Source organism: Phacochoerus africanus, chromosome 15, assembly GCF_016906955.1.
Source record: "Phacochoerus africanus isolate WHEZ1 chromosome 15, ROS_Pafr_v1, whole genome shotgun sequence".
Lineage (NCBI taxonomy): Eukaryota > Metazoa > Chordata > Mammalia > Artiodactyla > Suidae > Phacochoerus > Phacochoerus africanus.
In genome coordinates, this window is record NC_062558.1 from 116,433,045 (window position 1) to 116,454,743 (window position 21,699).

The 21,699-nt window shown below is 41.1% G+C and overlaps 1 protein-coding gene across 1 annotated transcript in view; it reads left to right on the plus strand.

The window, feature by feature from the left end:
* The window catches only part of SORCS3 (sortilin related VPS10 domain containing receptor 3), a 437,279-nt gene that overhangs the window by 334,798 nt on the left and 80,782 nt on the right, over window positions 1-21,699 (plus strand). The window contains exons 11-14 of the mRNA XM_047762685.1: window positions 438-540; window positions 5,743-5,819; window positions 8,667-8,758; window positions 21,441-21,548. Of these exons, the coding sequence (XP_047618641.1) occupies window positions 438-540; window positions 5,743-5,819; window positions 8,667-8,758; window positions 21,441-21,548 (380 nt within the window). The remainder of the gene's footprint in view (window positions 1-437; window positions 541-5,742; window positions 5,820-8,666; window positions 8,759-21,440; window positions 21,549-21,699) is intronic.

Sequence of the window (21,699 nt, forward strand, 5' to 3'; positions counted from 1 at the left end):
CCTGAGACTCCCCCTTAGCTTCCCCATTTCACTGCTCTCCCTGGCCCCTTAGAGCTCCAAGAACCAGAGTATGATGGTCAGCATCAGATATGGGAGAAGGTCAGTATCATCCTGTGCAAAGTAATGGTCACAGAGGTTTTGTTTGACTGACCATGAGCTGGAACTTGATGGATGGTGTGGGGGTGAGGGAGATAGGCATATCCTTGTTATGGGAGTGGGGACCAGCACAGGCCTATGAATGGTGCTCAGGGCAGCTTCTGATGTGAGCATATAGGCTGTTCAGGGAGAGATGACCCCTGCCCAAAGCTAAGTGAGTGGCTCACATCTGACCTTTGCTGTTCTGGAAGCTGAACACAAGAGAGCCCCATCTCTGGTGGGACAGGAGTGCATGTCAGGAGTTTCCTGGAATGAAGCTACTTTCTTCTTCTCCATTGCAGCCCTTCTGCTCCCTACACCTACACTTGCAAATCTCTGAAAATCCGTATTCCTCAGGAAGAATCTCCAGCAAGGAGACAGCTCCAGGGCTCGTGGTGGCTACAGGTAAGAAAGGCATTCCCTGGGCTTCTTCCTCACTGAGGGCCTCTGGAAGATGTTATGACCTCATTGGAATCATTTGAGCATCAACTAAATGCTATGGGCACTCTTCCCACATAATAGGCAGGATTTGTGGAACTCCAAGGCTAATCTAGTAACCCAGCAAAAGAACTCCAGACAGTTGTAACTCTTGGTAAATGCACCATCCTACATGGTGAGAGGTTAGTCCACTGTGCTTAGTGAGAGCCCAGAGTTCCTCTCCAAGTAAATTGACTGATCAGCAAGGTTGTTTTTAGTAGAGAATTCTCACTTTAAGAAAATGTGATATTTCAACTTCCTAGCCCACCCAGTATAAGTTGGGGTAGTTTTCTCTTTACACAGAGAATTCTTTACAAAGGGTTTCACCTCAGAGCTGTTTTTAATCAGGAGGTCTCTGGTGCATGTAAAGGTTTGTTTACACATGATTAACCACTTGGCTGAGAGCCTGGGGGAAAGGGCAGAAAAACTCCAGGTTGCATTGTTGAAACCACTGTCCACTGAACATCAATCAGAAAGGAAGATAAAACAACTCTGAGATGAAAATGAAAGTCTCTGGGGGAATGTGCTTGATTAGTATGCATTTGATTTGCATACACCTTTTCAGGAATACATTGATGGCATAAAGCAAGGCGGGCCTCTAATCTTCCAAGTTAGAGCTCTGGTATTAGGCAGCTTTTTGCTAATCAAAGCAGATAAATTCACAGAGACTTTCTGAGATGGCTTAGTCAGTTTTCTCTCATCAACCTGAAGCCCTAGCCCCTGAAGTTGCTCTTCTCCTAGACCTCACTTCCTTCTTCAGCTTCCAACTGCATGAACTTTCAAATACTACCAGTGACCACTCCCATCAGACTGACAGCTCTCATAGTCTTCTGATGTCTCAGTCACTCCTCTCAATCTGGTAGGGATCAGATCCGCCATACTTAACACCACTGGCTTCAGGGATCCCAGGACAGTGAGAGATAAGGGCAGGCTCTATTGCTATTCTCCTGGCTGGGGGACTGATCTCCACACTCCATAATCCATGCCAGTTGGAACCCCCACCTCTGAGACTGCTACATACTCTGCCTTTCCTCAAAGCCCATAGGAGGCTCTGGGCCCCTCTTGTGGAAGTAACCTTGGACAGCAGTAATCAATAAGAAAATCTAACATTATTTAAACACTAACTATGTAGCCAGGCATTGTTCCATGTGGCTTAACTACCCCAACTGTCTGTTTTCATTGGCAAAGTGGGAATAATAGTGCTGACATAGTAGAATCTGAATACTAAATGAAGCAATGGATTTAAAGAGCTCAAAATAGTGTCTAGGGCATACTGAATGCTCACTACATGTTACCTATATCATCATTAATATTACAGAAATTTAGAACTGCTCTTGTTGCACCAGGAGAATGTAGTTTGCACATCACCTTCAATAGAATCCATCAATATTATGCATCCACAGAATGGCTGAATACACTCAGGAATCCTGCTTTTCAAGCTGAACTCTGACATAGCCTTAGGAATTTGGCTTAGTTCTTTAACCTTTGAGCTTCATTTTCCTCTTCTGTAAATCAAGTCTTATTTCTACCTTGTGAGGATGTTGCAGAACATAGAGGGGGAGGAGTGTGTCAACAAAATCCAGCAAGGGCTCAGAGCGTGGTTGGGAGAATTAGTTATGGTTGTTATTGCCTGTAACTATCATGTGCCTCTAAAGTACTCTAATGTTAAGACTTTATGAACTAGCAAACATGTGGGCATTACACATTTGATTTTGAAACTCTTTGTGTCTGTATATATATGAGAATTTACTAATTCCTTTACTTTCCCCTTTGTAACTCTTGCTGCTCTGTGTGGCACTTTGCATTGAGAGGAATGTAACACAGCTGACAAATCCTGATCCTAGATCACCCGCACACACCTCATTTCCACCTTCTCTTAACCCTGCTTGCCTGCTTCCCCTGAGAGGTTGTTTCCTACTGGGAAAATCATTAGGAAATTAGCCAAGGGTGCCTTCAGTGGCCTGTACAGAGCCTGTCTCTACAGGACCCTTTTCCACATCCATGCATTTGGCCTGCCTTCAAGTGTTCATAACCCTGGCCTTTCTCCTCTCGACTCCCACTACTCACTAACTCTTCCCACCTCTCCTGGAAATGAGGTCTTGGGGAAGCTGCAGGGATGTGTGCCTACCCAGGGATCCAGCTCTAACTTCTGTTGAGACCATTTCAGAAGGCAGATTGGATTCTAGTTTGGAGACTTTAATGATGGCTTTGAGCTAACAGAGACACTAGCATTCTAAATATCCTTACCATTGTGATCTTCAGCTAGGGATCAAGGAATCACATCTTCCCAGGGCCTTAAGGTGTGCAACTCACTTTGAATGCACATGACCTTATGATGCAGAATAGGTGGTTATTCTTCCCCTCGATTTACAGATGATGAGATGGAGGGCAGGATGAACAGGTGCCATGGTCATGCCCACACTCCCTCTGGCTCCAAGTCTAATCTACCCAATAGCCATTCAGCTAGACCTAGCCCTGAGTCCCTTCACACACCAGCTTCACAGCTACCCATGCTCCCTGCCACACTTCCTACCCACTCTGAATGCCCATACCCTTGTGTTGGTCCCTCCATAGTGGTGCTTTCCCTCTTTAGAGTGGCTTGTGCACTGTCTGCTTCCTCCTCTACTTACTGACTCTGAGTGGGCATCAGTGGTGACGAGAAAATTATCTCTAATCCCGAATGATATCTCCATCTCTGTCTTTCACTTGGGAAGATGTGGGACTAAAAGCATGTTGTCTACAGCTGCCCCAAAGGGCACCGGGCCCTCTGTGGTTTACCATCTAAGCTGTTGTTGAGAAGCACTCCCTCTTCTTCATCCCTATCCTTGTTTCTCTCTTCTATCATACCACTTCAGTGGGGACCAGCTACCTTTTCCTCCAGCCTGGCCGGAGGCCACCTTGGGAAGTGCCCTTCCACTTCCACTGTAGCCTCTGAGGCACATTCTTCAAATCTTCCTTCTCTGACACTGTAACCCGGACTAGCCCAATCAGAGACTTCACTCTCACAGTCCTCTAAAGGACTGAATGTGTTCAATGATGAAATCATTCTGGACACCTCTTTTCTCTCCTTTCCTCTGGGAAATGACTTTCTGGTCCCTGTGATCAACAGCATTTCTTTCAACTAGCCTTTCAATTGACAGAAGATGTTTCCAAAACAGACTTCACTGTGAGCCTTGAATTCTCACCACCACTGTGCCTCCAAAATCAATCTGGTCAAGCTTTCAAGGAGAGGCTAAAGATGTAGGCGGAACCAGCTCTTAAATTGGGTAAGAGTTGATGAGACAAATCCCAAGAAACCATGACAGGGGTTGCAAATTCTAGCCCTGGGGGTACTATTTTCCTGCTCCCTCTACCACCCTAGGTAGGCATTACTAATGGATCACCAAACTCTATTCTGTTGAAACTGAATATGGCTTCAGAATCCTTATTAGCACAATGCTCTGGGCAGCCATCTGTAAAGGACCCCAGTTGACATTCTCTGTCTATCCCTATTTTCTTTCTTCATTCGTGTTTTCCAGAAACTGGATTGGAAGACCTGAGTTCCAGATTCTAGATGTAGCTCTTCAGAGCTGCTCACTATGCCTCTCCCCACTCCACTGGTACCTACTGCCTGAGCTCTGAGCCTCAGGGTTATTTTTGGAAGCCTGAGTGTCAAAACAAGTTGGCTAGCTGTGTGCTCCCTGATGCTGATGGGAGCTTGACAAGCTGTAGCCTGGCTTTAATTTCTCATTTTGAAGCATTAAATGTCAGGAGCTCAATTAACATTTTCATTATTGCATTTTTATTGTGCTCTTATTTAGGCTACAGATGTGTGGGAGCTAACATTCCCTTCCTGCTATTTTTAAAGAAAAAATATCAGCCTCAGTGATAAATTCTTACATGTTTAGGGTACTTTCCTGATTCTTAAGACCTCCCCAAATGTGCATCAATATCAGAACATGATTTAATCGTTTGTTCACTCATTCATCCCTTCCATAATTGTTTGTTGAGGGACTAAATTCCAAATTTGGAGCATCATTCTAGGCTTGGAGAGTATGTAGGGCAACTTGGGCAATACAGATGGACTAGAAAATCATAACCACTTTCTTTTTTCAATAAACATAACCACAGGATGATGAAGTCCAAAGGGGAGAAAAAGAGGAAGGAGAGGGGAAAGGTGCATGAAGGGAGTGGTAGGTGTGGTCAGTTTAGGTATAAACCATGCTTGATGGCCATGGTCTGATGAGTATAACCATCTTATTCTGGGCACTTTCTAATCTTAGTAAAAAATTCTGTTAAAGTACAGATGATTTACAACATGCAAATTCCTGCTATATAGCAAAGTGCCTCAGTCATACACACATGCATATATGTTCTTTCTTACATTCTTTTCTATCATGGTCTAACCTAGGTGACTGGATATATTTCCTATAGCCAACACAGTAGGATCTTGTTGTTTATTCATTCTAAGTGTAATAGTTTGTATCTATTAACCCCAAACTGCCAGTCCATTTATCTCCCTTCCTCTTCCCCTTCGGCAACCACAAGTCTGTTCTCTGTGCCTGTGCATCTGTTTTTGTCATGTAGATAGGTTCATTATGGGCACTTTCTAATTTTGGTTACATAGTCTATACTATTGGATTATTCATCTGCCTGACACTCAATAAACATATTGAAGAGTATAAGTTGGAAACACACAGATACGAATAGACACACACACCCCTTCACACACACATATACACATCAGATTTTCTTGGGCTAGTATCAGATATGAGGAGAAAGATATTCTCAGGGCCAACTTCTCCGTGCACGTCTACACTTCCATCCTTTTCCACCATCAAGATCAACTTTGAAGAGACTGCTGCTATACAAGAGGAAGAGTTCCAAAGATCCAAGCTAATCAATATTTGGTCTTCGAGTCTTACCATTTGAAGATGCATCCCTGTCATATAATTTATTTATTCATTTCCCCCCCACCATTTTGGGTTATCTTCCCACTGGGTTTTTGACACGACATCAAGAAAGACTGTACAAATCTACTCTAAACATAACTTGGAAAACCTTTGCTCTCTGCTACCCGATTCCCCCAGCTCCAAGCACAAGTAATCTGTAAAGTGCCCGACAATTTCAAATGATCTGCTTCTGTTTCAGGCAATATTGGCCCAGAGCTCTCGTATACTGATATCAGTGTGTTCATCTCTTCCGATGGGGGCAACACATGGAGACAGGTAATTGGGAGATTTGGGGGCAGGGAAGAGGCATCTAGGGCAAGTTCTGCCAACATGGCATTTTCCTATGGTTCCTCAGGCTCATTATGACTTTTGAGGTGCAAAAATATTGAAACAGCTGTTCTTTTTGGCCCACATAGCTGGCAGACAATGGGGTAAAATGGGAAGAGTTAGGCAGGGGATAAGAAAAACTGGGATTTTCCCAATTTGTTCACTGCTAAGGCCAGTGCTGGTGTGGGGGGATTCAAACCAGTAAAAGAGTTTCTGTCTCTAATGCGCCATAAGATCCTGGCAAGTAGATCTCTTTCTCTTTCTGGATATGTTTCTTTATCTACAAGATGAAGAGGGTAGAATACCAAGACCAGTAAAGCTGTGGAAGTCCATGGTGGCTTATGAATTGTGTAGGCCCAACTTTAATTAAGTATGAGACAGCCTAATAAACACATGACTATATGAAAAATTAATTCAATTTTATAAACATTTTTTTTTTGCAGCACTGTCCAATAGAACTTTCAGCAATGATGAAAATGTTCTGTATCTATGCCATCCCATATGGCTATTGAACACTTGAAATGTGGCTAGTGTCAGAGGGACTGAATTTTAATTTTGTTTATTTTAATCAATTTAAATGTAAAGTGTCTCATGTGGCTACTATATTGGACAATACAGATTTATACAATGTCAACTAAGTGTCAAGTATAAACCCGAGGAGGTAGTTGAATACTTTGGAGTCCCTTTCTTCACGGAGCCCAAAATTAAGTAGAGGAAACAGGTTCATAAATAACTCACTAGGGTGATTGTATTATTTTAGTGGCATTATGAGCTTGCAGGGGAAAGGGAGAAATTGATTATACTTAGGGAAACTGGTAAAGACTTTCTAAGAAGAGATGGCATTTTCATACATCTTAAGGATGAGAAGGTTTCCATCTAAGGAATACAGGGGAAGAGGATGGGATGTCTTAATGATGAGGTGAAGCCACCATCTGAAATCTCCCTGGGGACATTTCTGTTTGCATCCCTTGGTGAAGATAATCATCACAATCACAAGCATCATCATCACCACCCCCATTGCTACCACAGTCACCACTACCACTCTCAAAATGAGTTGCCAAGGACCTACCAGACACAACCATTATATTAACCATGAGAAGGCATACAACAAAGAGGAAGTTAAGATTCTTTCCCATGAGACCAGAGTCAGGTAGATGAGGAACAGACACATAAACAAGATCATACCTGCAAAATGTAATATGCTCTAAGTGCTGAATGAGGTAGAAACTGGAGTATAAACTCTTCTGGTACAGAAACTCCCAAGAAGCCATTGTCTCACCGATACCAGAAGTAGTGCACCTAGCCAGGTGGTCATTGCAGCATCCCTTCCTTGTGCTGTCACTACTTTGGCTTTCTTTTCTCTTCTCCCAAACAGCTAAGGATTCCAGCTTCCATGACAGTGCTAGACAGGGCGGGAGTTAGCAGTGGCCAGAATGAGAGGATACAGAGAAAAGTGTGAAGAAAATAACTTCTCTCCCACTCCTCAGTGCCAAGAATCTTTCTGTAGTTCTTGCCTTCAGACTTCAATCTGGCATCTCTATTATGTGGCTTCTCATGGAGCCCATCTCAGCCCTGGAGAGAAAAGTTAGCATTGCAGGCTCAGAGTCAATGTTTATATCTGAAATATAAATAAATGACCCTTAAATCTTTTGTGCATTAAGGCTCATCATTAGTATGGACATTTGTCTCTCCTTGAAAGGGAAATGTGAGAAGAAAATGAGAGCTTTAAGCCTTGAGATTCCGTTTACTTTTCTCTGTGGTATTCACTGGGCATATGTACAGGAGACATCATTCCTCCTATTCCCTCCCTTTTAAATCTTCTTATACATTTTTACCCTTTCAAGTATATCTCACTTAACCCACCATCCCAACCTCTCCATCCAGACTGTAAGAGCCACCATTAGTGGTGAAGTGCTAGAGGAATTTTCCAATTCTACTTTCCTCTAGAAGATCTAGAAGAGATAAATTATTCTCTGATGGAGAGATACTTTTCTTGTCTTAGATTGGATATTTAAAAGTCATAACTGTGGAAACAATGCTATAGGTGGGGTTTGGTCTGAGCTAAGTCTCCTGAGACTTGCATCCTGGTAGGTGCTTAGTATATGCCCATATAGATGAGTGGATGGATGTTCACTGAATGAGCAAAGTAATGATTAGATGTTTGAATAAGTCTTGGACAAATGAATGAATTAAAGAATAACTCTCAGTCCCAGGAAGTACTGTGTCCTCATGAGCATTTAGAGTAAATACCTCATCCACCTTGGGTGGGAGACTAGGAGGTGGAGGCTGAGCCTGTAAACAGTCATCATAAGACCACAACATCTACATGTCTAAAAGAAATTGTCCTTTTAAGTTCCCTGATCATTTAAAGACACACCAGAAGACACAGACCATGTATACATTAGTAAATATCACACTTGATTAAATGAGAAAAAGAAATCTGAGTAGTAACTTAGATGAAAAAGATGGGAAAGCTTTTTGGAAGTCATATTTTCTTTTGGGTTATCTAGTTGAAAATGCTTCTCATTGTCTCAACTTCATATGGCACACTGGCTCACAGTACTAGGGAAAAGAGCCCTGGCAATGACATTTGGGTGGCCTAGGGAGAGAGTTCTGCAAGTCCATTTCCCCATCAATTAGATGGGGGATGACAGTACGTGCCAAACTCTCTGGTAGGATTGTTGGAAGGCTCATAATCTAGATGAAATGATATACATGAAAGACTTTGTAAACTGTAAAGCACTCTGCAAATGTAAGGCGTTGCTATGACTGTTGTTGTTGTTGTTGTTGTTCCAGATCTTTGATGAAGAGTACAATGTCTGGTTCCTAGACTGGGGTGGCGCCCTCGTGGCCATGAAACACACACCTCTGCCAGTCAGGCATTTGTGGTAAGGACAGCTCCCTCCCCTATTAATGAGCAACTTCTTAGTGGAAATGCTTGGGACAAGTTTTGTGCATGGTTTTGTACCCATTTATGCATTCCTTCATCCATGTTTTCATCCATCCATCCATTTAATACACATTACACCATTTAACCCTTAGATTGAAGTAATAGGTCAGATAAATGACATGAGGAGGTATGATGAATACAATGGGATGTAGGAATGTGTGCTCAGATAAGGCAAAAAAAAAAAAAATGCACAGGAAGGACTGGCAAGATTAGGCAGCCAAGATTAGGAATCCAGAATATAGTAGCTGTAAGAAGGTTAAGTGCATGTAGCAGATGCTAAATTCAGTTTTAGATCAGCTTAATTTGATATATCTATGAATATTCAAGCAGAGGTGATGGTTAGTTATTGTATATATTCACCTCAAGATTAGAAGAATCATCTAGGATGACACTTTAAATTTTTAGTCTCTAGGAGTTCCCGTCGTGGCGCAGTGGTTAACGAATCTGGCTAGGAACCATGAGGTTGCGGGTTCAGTCCCTGCCCTTGCTCAGTGGGTTAACGATCCGGCGTTGCCGTGAGCTGTGGTGGGGGTTGCAGACGCGGCTCGGATCCTGCGTTGCTGTGGCTCTGGCGTAGGCTGGTGGCTGTGGCTCCGATTGGACCCCTAGCCTGGGAACCTCCATGTGCCGCGGGAGCGGCCCAAGAAATAGCAAAAAAAAAAAAAATTTTTAGTCTCTAGCCATTAGGTGGTAGTTAAAATCATGTCAGTAGGCTCCATGCCTCAGGGAAGTGGATACAAAAAAAAGAAAACAGGGGCTCTCATGGAACACCATTGAATACCCACTTGCAGAGAAGAGGAAGAATTACAGGACAGACTAAGGAGAACTACACAAAGAGATAGAAACACAGGGGGAATATTTTCATGGATGCTGAAGAAAGCACCAGATTCTGTAATCAGATTGAATCATCTACAGAGTAAAAGACAATCTACAGTTTAGCAATATAGGAAGTCACTGGTGGTCTTTGTTGGCTAGATTCACAAGAGAGGTGAAGATGAGAGGTAGACTGAAGTATGTGAATGAATGGCTGGATGAGTGAGTGCATGATTGATAATCAATGGATTGAAGTACAGACACAGTGTAGATAATTCTTCCCAAGAAAGTAGATTTTGGAACGAAGTTGAGTGAAAATGCATGATGACGATGACGACGATGATGATGATGATGATGATGATGATGATGATGGTTTTTTTTTTTGGCAGAGGATGAATAAGTATATATGTTTACATCCTGAAGGGAAAGCATTTCAGGCTTCAGATTTAGCAGAATGAATATCTGAAAGAGAGAATGTTTGATAGTAGAGGGCATGCGCCTCTAGAATAGAGTCATTGGGATTCAGCATGGGCTGGAAGACAGATGCTGGCATAACTCCCAGACCCTTGGCTTTAGAAGACTAACCTCTTTGAGTAAGAGTTTTACTTGGAAGCATCAGATAGTAATTAGGAAGAGGCTTAGGATCCCCAGGTATCAACTTCAAGCTGCAGCCTTCTTGGCAAGAACTTAAAGTTTTTCTTAGTTTGGCCATGTATTAAGTTAACTCTGTTTGCTAAAAAAAAAAAAAATGCTCTGCCAACTCAAGCAGGAGCTTGAAAAATTCCCAGTATAATTGTTTATCATCCTTTTACTACTGATGTTACAATGTTGAGGTAATATCGGAAGAGTGGAATTACATGATAGTCATGATAGCCAGCATTTACTGAGGGATTATTAAATTCCAGGCACTGTTCTAGGACTTTTACATGAATTATCTTAGTTAATTCTTTAAACCACCCTATGTGTGTTGGCACTCTCTCTCTCTCTCTTTTTCTGTCCTTTTAGGGCCATACCCACAGCATATGAAAGTTCCCAGGCTAGGGGTCAAATTGCAGCTACAACTGCCAGCCTATTCCATAGCCACAGCAATGAGGGATCTGAGCTGTGTCTGTGCCCTACATCACAGCTCAGGGCAATGCTGGACCCTTAACCCACTGAGTGAGGACAGGGATTGAACCCAAGTCCTCATGGATACTAGTCAGGTGTGTTACTGCTGTGGCACCACAGGAACTCCAGTCACTCTTTTTATCATAACATTAAAATGCAGACACGTTAAATATCTTTTTCAAAGCTATGCAGCTAGAACCTTGCAGAACCAAGTTACGTATCTATCACAGTGGCTCTTCTGTTTTACCTGATTATTTTCCGGACACTTTAATGAGTCCACAGAAGTCTTCTCACATGGTTGCTGCCCTCTGGAAGATCATGGTCAAGATACAGAGTTTAGGTGGTCCACATATTACTGGAAATCAAAGCATGTCTGTGTCGTGATGCTGATTGTGTGCATTGCTGGATTCCCAAGGCAGGGTGCAGCCCTCCCTGGTATATAAGGGCATCTTCTTGTAGCAAGTGACATGAGGGCTGGTCTTAAAAAAAAAAAAAAAAAAAAAAAAGGATGCCATGAGTAGGAGAGGTGATGAGAGGAAAGCCAAGGGCAGAGAAAATTCTGATCAAGCCTGGAGTTCAGGGTTTTAGGGAGATCACCGAGAACTATCTTTGGTTAGAATCAAGAATGTGAGTAAATAAGGGTAGGCAGGACTCCTAAGAATGGTACATGCCAGTTTAAGGGATTCAGGTTGAATATGAAGGTAATTCCTTCTACTACTAAGACCTCTCTCCCTCTGCAATGGGAAGACCTCTCTGAGTCGAGGATTGAGCAGGACTCATACTCTCAGGCAGGGCAGCTTGACTCTTAAGATATTTTCGTTTATTGGTTTTTTTAACCAAGAAAAATGACATGTCTTAGCTCTTATTGTTGTGTTCTAACCATTTCTATCCAAATCTCAAGGAGATAATTGATAAATGCCCTGCAGACAGGTACAGCTGGCAGATATTGTCCCCTTAAGACTTGGGGGAAGAGGGTGGCAACCACATCTTATGCTTGAATATCACACCTGCTCTTCCTCTTTCATTAGCTATCATTGCATGGTTGATTTTTAGAGACTTTTACACAAAAGTTTGTTGTTGCTCTTACCTCTTTTTGGTGAAAGAAGAGGAAAATATATTTCGCACAAAAAGCGTATGTGGAGCAGAGGGACCAAAGAAAATTTGGGTTTTGGTAAATCTTAGCATCTTTACACCTGACCATTCAAATGTTTGTCTGCAAAGATCTGACGACTTCCCAAAGGATCACTTGTCTGGGAATTTTTGAAGAGAAACCATCCATGTTAGGAAAATTATCTAATATTCACTCAGGGATATGTAAGTAGGATCAAATCCTGCCTCTCAAACTCATCAATACAAGGTTTGAGTTTTCCCTTATTCCATAAAATATCTCTTTTTTGATAAAAAAATATTTATAGAACTCAGAAGAAAATATCTGCATTACCATTGAATTTCCTCTTATAATAGTAATGAAAATACTACCCTCCATGTGTTTACCAACTTCAATTTACAAAGCATTAAGACGATTTTTCAAACTGAGCTTTTGAAATAGAATTTTCCCTGTTCAAAGGATGTTGACCTGTCATCTGTCACAAATGCTACAAATGTTTCCCTGAACTTTGATCCCACCTGTGACTTCTGCTTTCTTGCCTATCTATGAATGCCCATCTCTGAAGTGGTCCCTGCCATGGTTAAATGTCAGCTGTTGAGCATGTGTATTAGAAAACAAGTACTGCAAATAACTCACTCAGGAATTCTCCTTTGCACGTCTCTTTCAAGCCCAACTGAGTGTTTTGTAAGGGCTTGACCATATCATTATCATAACCGTTTCCTTACAAACTTCTTGACTGATTTTTGTCTCTGGCTGGCTTATGAGTTGCAGGCTTGTAAAATTCAAATGGCAGCTTCTTCATCAGCAATACTTTTAATTAAGTTACAACCTTCAAGGTAAACAGCTCATTTTAAGTGAAAGAAAGGTTAAGTAATGAGTCCATTGTTCTTTTCTTTAGTGAGTTTTGAACTGACATTATTTTGGCAGCATATACAGATGTATAGATATTTGCATAGGAAAAAGACACCCGCCTGCCTACTCTTACACAAGGGTATAGTGGCTCTCACATTTAAATAATAGCTACTTTGCCTTTCAGAGAAAATAGCAATCATAATTGAAAAGCTGGGGAAACTTTAGCTAGGCTAACAAGGCATGCTGTTCCCTATAAATTGAAATGATAGGTAGCTAGATATGCATGAAGGCAAAACAGCATACAGATGAACCCATCCATTTGTGACCATGTACATTTAGATGCATAGAGATTAGAACATAAGTGCTATTTCAGGTAAGCCCTCCATCCAGTATTACCTTTGTACCTTAGAAGCATTAGAGTGAAATGAACAATGGAGCCCCACAGAATGAAAATTCACAACAGACAGAGCTACTAATCAGCAGGTAGACTGGGGTCCTACTGTTTGCTTAGCCCTAACAAGCTGTCCGTGTCTCCTTTCATTGGGATGCTCTTAGAAACTGAAAGCAAAACATCACCTGGCCTTTTTTGTTCTGTTGCTCTTCTATAAATGGTTGTGGGCACCAGCATTTTGTTCAGAGAAACACTTACAGGAAAACAATAGTTCCAACCAATATGTGCCTCTAAGAAGCAAAAGTGCATGTGCTGTTCTGAAGAACTTCCAAGTGGCTACCATCCCACCACCCCGTGCATTTGGGATAATGTAAAATGGAGCAATGCATCTCACCAAAGTGAGGAACATCAATCCTCAGTGACCACTGTTAACTCTATTTCTTTGCTAGAGAGTTCCCAGGAGGGCTCTGGTTATTCTTGGAAGATTCTCTTCCTTTTGGTGGATCTCACCTTAGTATTGTAAAGTCATAGACCCATGGAGTAAGAAAATGTCTTGGAGGACAAGTAGTCTAGTTTCACATACAGTATAACAAATATCTCTGTGACACTTACGAGGGTTAGCCTGCTTCACCAGGACTGCACCACCCTGACCAACTTGCAGAAGCCTCCAAATGGTACATTGGCTTGAGTTGTTAGAAAGATTGTTTGTGCTGAGCAATAATGAATCTATGTGTAATTTCTGTTCATCCATCTCTGTCCTGCTGCACAGACTAATGCAAAATAAGTCTGCCCCAAAGATGCTTGAGATTTTTAGAGTCCTACACTTGGAAAGGACCTCAAGAGATGGTTTTATCTAGGCTTCCTAGGTTCTGGAAAAATGGTAAGATAAGCAATTCAAGACAGATTCTATGCATTTGTTCATTTATCTCTCACATAGTCATTGAGAATATTCTATTTATCAGGCATTAGTAGGGGTGCTGGGATATACCACTGAACATGATAAAATACTCCGGAGCTCACATTCTTGTGCAAATACTTAACTTTGCTTTTTAGAACAATTATGAACATAGAAATCTCTCCTACTTTATTCTCTCTATATTTTAAAATATATTGATATTTTCATGCATCTATCTACATTCTCTCTGATTTCATTCACAGACATTACCCCTTTTCAATAGACAACGAATGGAAACATGTTTGTGCGTTTAACTATTTGGAAGCACTCTTGCTAAAAAATTTAAAAGGCAATGATAAATGACTCAGCCCTTATTCTTCTTTTCCCTAAGCTATCTTCATAGAACCTGTTTCTAGAACAGCCTGTTTCTTACTTTTAATCACACTGGTTGTCAGTTTTCTGCAATGATTGAAACTGAACATAGTATTTAGGATCTGATGGCAGGATAATGTTTTTTATTATGCATGCTCTTTATCTGTGAACACGTACTAGACTCACAGTGACTTGATTACCTCTGACAATAGGGACGTCTGCTGGAAAATATTTACCTCGTGATTGACAATCACCTCAGGTGTTTTTTGTTTTGTTTTGTTTTTCTTTTCTTTTTTTTTTTTTTTCCCCACCTTGAGCTCGTCGTTAGTTACTTTTTTTCCTGTGAGACTCTTTTTTTTTCTTTTTTTTTTTTTAAATTAAGCATTCTGCTTTAAGCTGGTCCCATCTTATAAGTGACTTCCAAAACTACATCCCTGGCTTAAACACTCTCCAAAACTCCAGCTCCATCCATCCAAAGTTCTTCTTGATAGTGTCATAACATGGAAATACAAGATCATCTCAACCTTGACATGGACCAAACAGAAACAACCAAATCAATAAAAGCTTTGCTTCTCCTATTCTCCCTATTTCCCTATCTCAGCTGATTAATCCCCCAAATCCATGGTGTCTGTGATTTCTTTCTTTTGTTCAAGCAAAATTCTCTTGACTCTACCTGTAAAAATATTCTTACTCTTTCCATCTCTTTCTGTCTCCACTATTATGACCTTTGTCCAAACTCCTTCTCTAACTTGGTCTCTTATAATAGCCACACCTCCCCCACTGATTCATCTTTTTTTTTTTTCCTTTTTTTTTTTTTTTGTCTTTTGTCTTTATAGGGCTGCAACCATGGCATATGGAGGTTCCCAGGCTAGGGGTCAAATTGGAGCTATTGCTGCTGGCCTTCACCAGAACCACAGGAACTCCAGATCCGAGCCATGTCTGCAACCTACACCACAGCTCATGGCAACGATGGATCCTTAACCCACCAAGCAAGGCCAGGGATTGAACCTGCAACCTCACGGTTCCTCATCAGATTAGTTTCTGCTGCACCACGATGGGAACTCCTAATTCATCTTTTTGCATCCATTTGGGGCCCTAATAATCCATTCACCATGAAGAAATAAAAGTTATCTTTTAAAGGCTAAATCAAAACATATCATTGCAACTTCAGCTGGAAACAAGGTGCTTCAGAGTCTGTCCCAGACTTATCTTCTTGACTCCATTCTATCATGCTCATCCCTTTCCCATGCATCTATACCACGGACCGTCTTTCTGCTCTTTCCATACAGCAACTTCACTTCACACCAGGTCTCGCCTCTGGAAGGGCTCTCACCTTGATCTTTACACAGCTGGTTCCTTATTATCATTCAGATCTCAGTTTAAATGTCACCTCCTCAGAGAGGACTTTCTTGAATTTTCAATACAAAGTAACTATTTGATCATTCTCTATCATATCACTGTTTGAGTTGTCTTCATGACACTAATTTCTAACATATATTTTTGTATCCATTTATCTATATATTGCTTGTCTTCTCAAACTAGAACATAAATTCCACTGAAACTATGACCTTCCTTTTCTTGTTCACTGCTACGTCCCTAGAACAGAGGCTGCTGCCAGAAGAGTCACACGGTAGATATCAATAAATATTTGATAAATGGGAGTTCCCATTGTGGCACAGCAGGTTAAGAACCTGACATAGTGTCCATGAGGTTTCAGGTTTGATTGCTGGTCACAATCAGTGGGTTAAGGATATGGTGTTGCTGCAAGCTGTAGTATAGGTTGCAGATGAGGCTCGGATCCAGTGTTGCTGTTGCTGTGGTATAAGCTGGCATTTAGCCCCTGGCCCAGGAACTTCTATATGCCACATGTTCAGCCCTAAAAGCACACACACACAAAAATTATAAATGAATTCTATTTTGATTTGGTTTTATACTCTCATCTTGCCAGTATTTGAAGGTCAATTGTAACTTTACTCCTAACTCCCTGAGTATTGGAGATCCTACTGATTTCAGCTTCACCTGTGGGCATAATAAGGAATTCCACATTCCTTTCTCTTGGCCATTGATGAGCTATTGAATTTAGAGAAGAAGTTGGTCCCATGGGGTTACCATTCAATAGAATTACTTCAGAACACCTGAAAACTCTCAGTCATCAGAAAGAATAGCTCTCCCAAATGGCAGACCCAGATTTCTGATACTCAAATGATTTAATTTTATAGTGGTTTTTTTTGGAGTTTTCAAGAAGTTTAGTTTTTATTTTAATAATTACCTCAGGCTGAGATATTCAGGTGTTAGAAATTACTGATCTCAGAAAGTCACCCAAATGGCACAAACCTGGGCTTCAAGTCATGCATTGACCATAAATGACAGTCATGGGATCCATTCTTCACTCTGGCCCTAGAGAACTGTCCTCTTGCTAACACTGGTGTTATGCCATCCTTAGACTTTGGTTATTGTGAATGCTAGCCTTCCCACCTGGATGTCGCCATTTCTTATTTATTTTCCTGATCCCATTCTTCTGTCTAAACCATGCTTTTGCCCCTTGCATGTGAATTCAGTTCATACAGCACCCTTTTATCTTCTGAAGTTGCTCTCTCCATCTTGGGCTTAGTTTTTCTTCAGAGCTCAGACCTAAGAGATGAAAAGGCTGTGATGGTCCTTTTGTGTCTACTTTGTGGTATCTTTTCTTCATATATAGAGATGACTGTCCTCTAGTCTCCTGTTAATGGCAGTGGTGTGACAGCTCCCCCTTCCCTGGGATGCTGGTGGCACTCCTTGCAAGTTTTTCTGCTGGGGTTAATAACTGACCTTCAACCGTAAGAAAATTCTGAGGAGGAGAAAATGATGGAGGCCTTCAGCCGCTTTGGCTTCTTCCTATCAAGATGATAGTCAATTACTTCAGAGTCATCCAAAAAAAAAAAAAAACTAGAAGAAACTAAATATCATCTTTCACCTCTTGGACTTACCAGATAGTCTACTACTTAGTGGCCATGATATGCTTTGAAAAACACCTGTGATTATTTTAGGACCCAAGAGGGTACATGGCATGAAAGGTAAATCCATTCTCAAATATGCTCTTATTTTCACTGTATTTTTATTTTTCTTTTTCTTTTTTTGCTTTTTATGGCAGCACCTGCAGCATATTGAATTTCCCAGGCTAGGGGTAGGATCAGAGCTGCAGCTGCTGGCCTACACCACAACCACAGCAATACCAGATCTGAGCCGAGTCTGCAACCTACATCACAGCTCATGACAACACCAGATCCTTAACCTACTGAGTAAGGTCAGAAATCAAACCCCCATCCTCGTGGATACTAGTCAAGTTGATAGCCACTGAGCTACAATAGAATGTCCCTTATTTTCACTCTTTTATTATTATTAAATTATAGTTGATTTACAATGTTTCAAGTTCTGTTGTTCAGCAAAGTGACCCAATTGCACACATTCCCCTGTGCTGTACACTAGATCGCCATTGCCCATTCATTCCAAATATAAGTTTGCATCCAAAAACCCCCCAAAATGCCCATCCATCACATTCCCTCCCCTTTCCCCCTTGGGAACCCAAAGTCTGCTTTCCTTGGCCAAACATAAATTCTGTTTCTGTTTGTTTCTTTTTTTTTTTTGTCTTTTTTGCTATTTCTTGGGCCGCTCCCGAGGCATATGGAGGTTGCCAGGCTAGGGGTTGAATCGGAGCTGTAGCCACCGGCCTTCGCCAGAGCCACAGCAATGCGGGATCCGAGCCGGGTCTGCAACCTACACCACCGCTCACGGCAAGGCCGGATCGTTAACCCACTGAGCAAGGGCAGGGACCAAACCCGCAACCTCATGGTTCCTAGTCGGATTCGTTAACCACTGCGCCACCACGGGAACTCCTGTTTCTTTTTTTGATAGGATCATCTCTTCCATATTTTAGATCCCACAAATAAGTGATATCATATGTTATTTGTCTTTTTCTTTCTGGCTTAATTCACTTGGTATGAGAGTCTCGAGATCCATCCATGTTTCTGCAAACTGCATTAGTTTGTCTTTTTTTATGGCTGAGTAATATTACATTGTATGTATGTACCACTTATTAATCCATTCATCTGTTAATGGATATTTAGGTTGTTTCCATATCTTGGCTATTGTGAACAGTGCTGCTATGAATATAGGGGTGCATGTTATCTTTTTCAATGAACGTTTTGTCTGGATATATGCCCAGCAGAAGAATTGCTGGATCCTATGGTAGTTCCATATTTAGTTTTCTGAGGTACCTCCATATAGTTTTCCATAGTAGCTGTACCAGTTTACATTCCAACCAATAGTGGAGAAGCGTACTTTTTTCTCCACATCCTCTCCAGCAATTGTTATTTGTTGACTTTGTTAATGATGGTCAGTCTGACTGGTGTGAGATGGTACCTCATAGTAGTTTTTATTTGCATCTCTTTAATAATTAGTGATATTGAGCATTTTTTCATACCCCTCTTGGCCATCCATATGTCTCCTTTGGGAATGAGAAAGTTACTTCTGAAAAAAGATGTTCCGATCTGCCCAGTTTCCTCTGGTTCAGCTTTGATGATTATTTAGCCTTCAGTATATTTTAAAAAAAAAAGGCTAAAATAACCAAGTCCTTAAATGTCAAAACAGCTCCAATCTCTTAAGCGTCTGCCAAATATCCAAGTTGTTCTTTGCAGTAAAGGTGATGCTCCCTGAAGAATGGCTACTTCAGTTTGCTACTCAATCACACACAAATGCCCCACCTTCTCTTTTGTTTTGGGGGGGGACCTTTCAATTTCTATAGTCTTTAATAAACAAATGAAAGGAAAGTTAAAAAAGTCAAAACAATATTGCTAACTATCATCACTGTGCTGTACAGTAGATCTCTAAGACCTCATTCATCTTGCATAACAGAAACCTTGTACCTTTTAACCTACATATCCTCATTTCCAGCTCTGCCTACCCTCCACTCCCACCTCTTCAGAAACCAGCTTCATGGTGGCCAATGTTCACTATGCCTCTTTTTCTATCTATCTATCTGTTGTATATCTATCAATCTATAGCTATCTCGCATGTGTTTATTTTTTTAAAGTTTCATTAAAGTATAGTTGATTTACAAGATTGTGATAATTTATGCTGTACCACAAAATGATTCATTATACATATGCACACATCCTTTCTCTTTTCCCATATAGGTTATCACAGAAAATACTGAGTAGAGTTCTCTGTGCTGGACAGAAGGTCCCTGTTTATTTATTTATTTATTTGCTTTTCAGGCCTGCACCTGCAGCATATGAAAGTTCCCAGGCTAGGGGTTGAATTGGAGCTGCAGCTGCGACCTATACCACAGCTCATGGTAATGCCAGATCCCCAACCCAGTGAGCAAGGCCAGGGATCGAACCCACATCCTCATGGATCTTAGTTGGGTTTGTTAACTGCTGAGCCACAAAGGGAACTCCATGGTCCCTGTTTATATCAAAAGATCAATTTGTATACTTTAAATATATACAGTTTTTATATATATGAAAGATACCTCAATAAAGTTATAAAGTCAAGACTGATAATTTAGATGCTGATAATTTAGGAACTCATAAAACCTTTTCTGAGTGTCATCTGATTTTGTTTGTAGAATAGGCCAAGGTATGCAAGACATTATCCAGAACTTGTTCTATGGCAGATTAGTTTGTCTACCTGGGTGATGAAACTGACTTTATAATGTTTAAAATGAATATATTTGGGAAGAGAGGATAAGATAAAAAGTAAATATGCAGAGCATGGACTGAATAGCTGACTAGTAATGGGAACAGTGGTTCACATCCAGTTCATGGATGCTAGTATAAGTCATGCTTGAAAAATGATTGGATGGATTAGAAGAGTTCCCTTGATCATTTCTTATTTTTTTCATTTGTATATTCATTTAACATATGTCAATGTTTCTACTAATTACTAGGAATACAAAAATGATTCCTATGGTCTTTGACCTCAAAAAATCACAGTTCAGTGGGAAAGTCAGACTTTTTTTTTTTTGCAACTCTGTATGTAGTATCAACTAAGAAGCACTGTGACAAAGATATCTTGGTGACATCAAGGGAGTTAGTCGATGAAAAAGATATACTGTGATCCCTGAAGTTCCAAGATTATAATGTTGAGTTGAGGATTCAAGATGAGTTAAGAGGTCCTCACTTAGAGTTATGTTAGGGGAAGGCCTGGGTGTTGAGGGAAAATAGAGTTTCTACAGGCGAACTCAGAGCATCCTATGCTGTGGAGTCAGAGAAGAATTATGAATTGACCAGGCCAAGAAGGATAACCAAAGATAAATAAATAAAAGCAAATAAAACTACCCGAGGGAAGGAGGAGTGTCAGGAAAAGCTTCTCAGAGGAGACGGTCTTCGGGCTTATCCTTTGGTTAAATCAAGGGGAACAGGACACTCAATAATATCAAGAAGGGGAAGAAAGCAACCACTCAGAATTGCTCAAGTCTTCTCCACTGGCAGCCTCCCTTTTGGATGTGTCCACAAAGGGCCAGAACTTCCTCTTACTGCTGGTTGAAGATGGAATGGCGTTGCCCAGAACAATGTCTCATACTCTATACTTGTCCCTAAAAGCCCCGTAGAGTGGCATGGGAGAAGGAAAGTGATACTTCATCCATTTTGAACAAATAGGAAATTGCTATTTTTAAGGTTTGGTCTGAAAGACACACACCTCCCCTCCCATAGGGTATACCCTGTGTTACTCAATTTATCTGTGTCAGAAACTCCAAAGGCTGAATTGATTGTGCTGTAAATTGAACCCCGCATTCCATTCTGAGTACTGGAAATGTGACATTCCATCCACTCAGCCCTCCTACCTGGATTTTTTTTTTTTTTTATTCTGAGATGTTGAAATATTTCTGCAGGGCTTGGTGCTGTCTTTGCCTGGGCCAGGAAATGCAGTTTTGATCAAATCTCATAATAATATGGGGAGATGTTGAAGATTAATACCTATTGATAATCCAAACTGCCAGAAAGTGAGATACAGAGGAGAATTTAATAACCTGAAAAGTGGTTGCAAAAAAGAGTGTGGTTTTATTTTCAGCTGTTTCTTTCATGTCCTTTTTCCCAACCCAGGGTGAGTTTCGATGAGGGCCACTCCTGGGACAAGTATGGTTTCACTTCACTTCCTCTCTTTGTTGACGGGGCTCTGGTGGAGGCAGGCGTGGAGACCCAGATCATGACGTGAGTACTTCTTTGGCTGTGGTCCAAAGCAGCCCAGCAGCCTGTGCTCTACTTTCACAGAGGCCAAGGGCTTTTCCCAAAGCCTTTCCATCTCTGGGCCAAAGCTGCTTCATCTGTAAGATGGAAATACTGATGCTTGCACCCACCCACC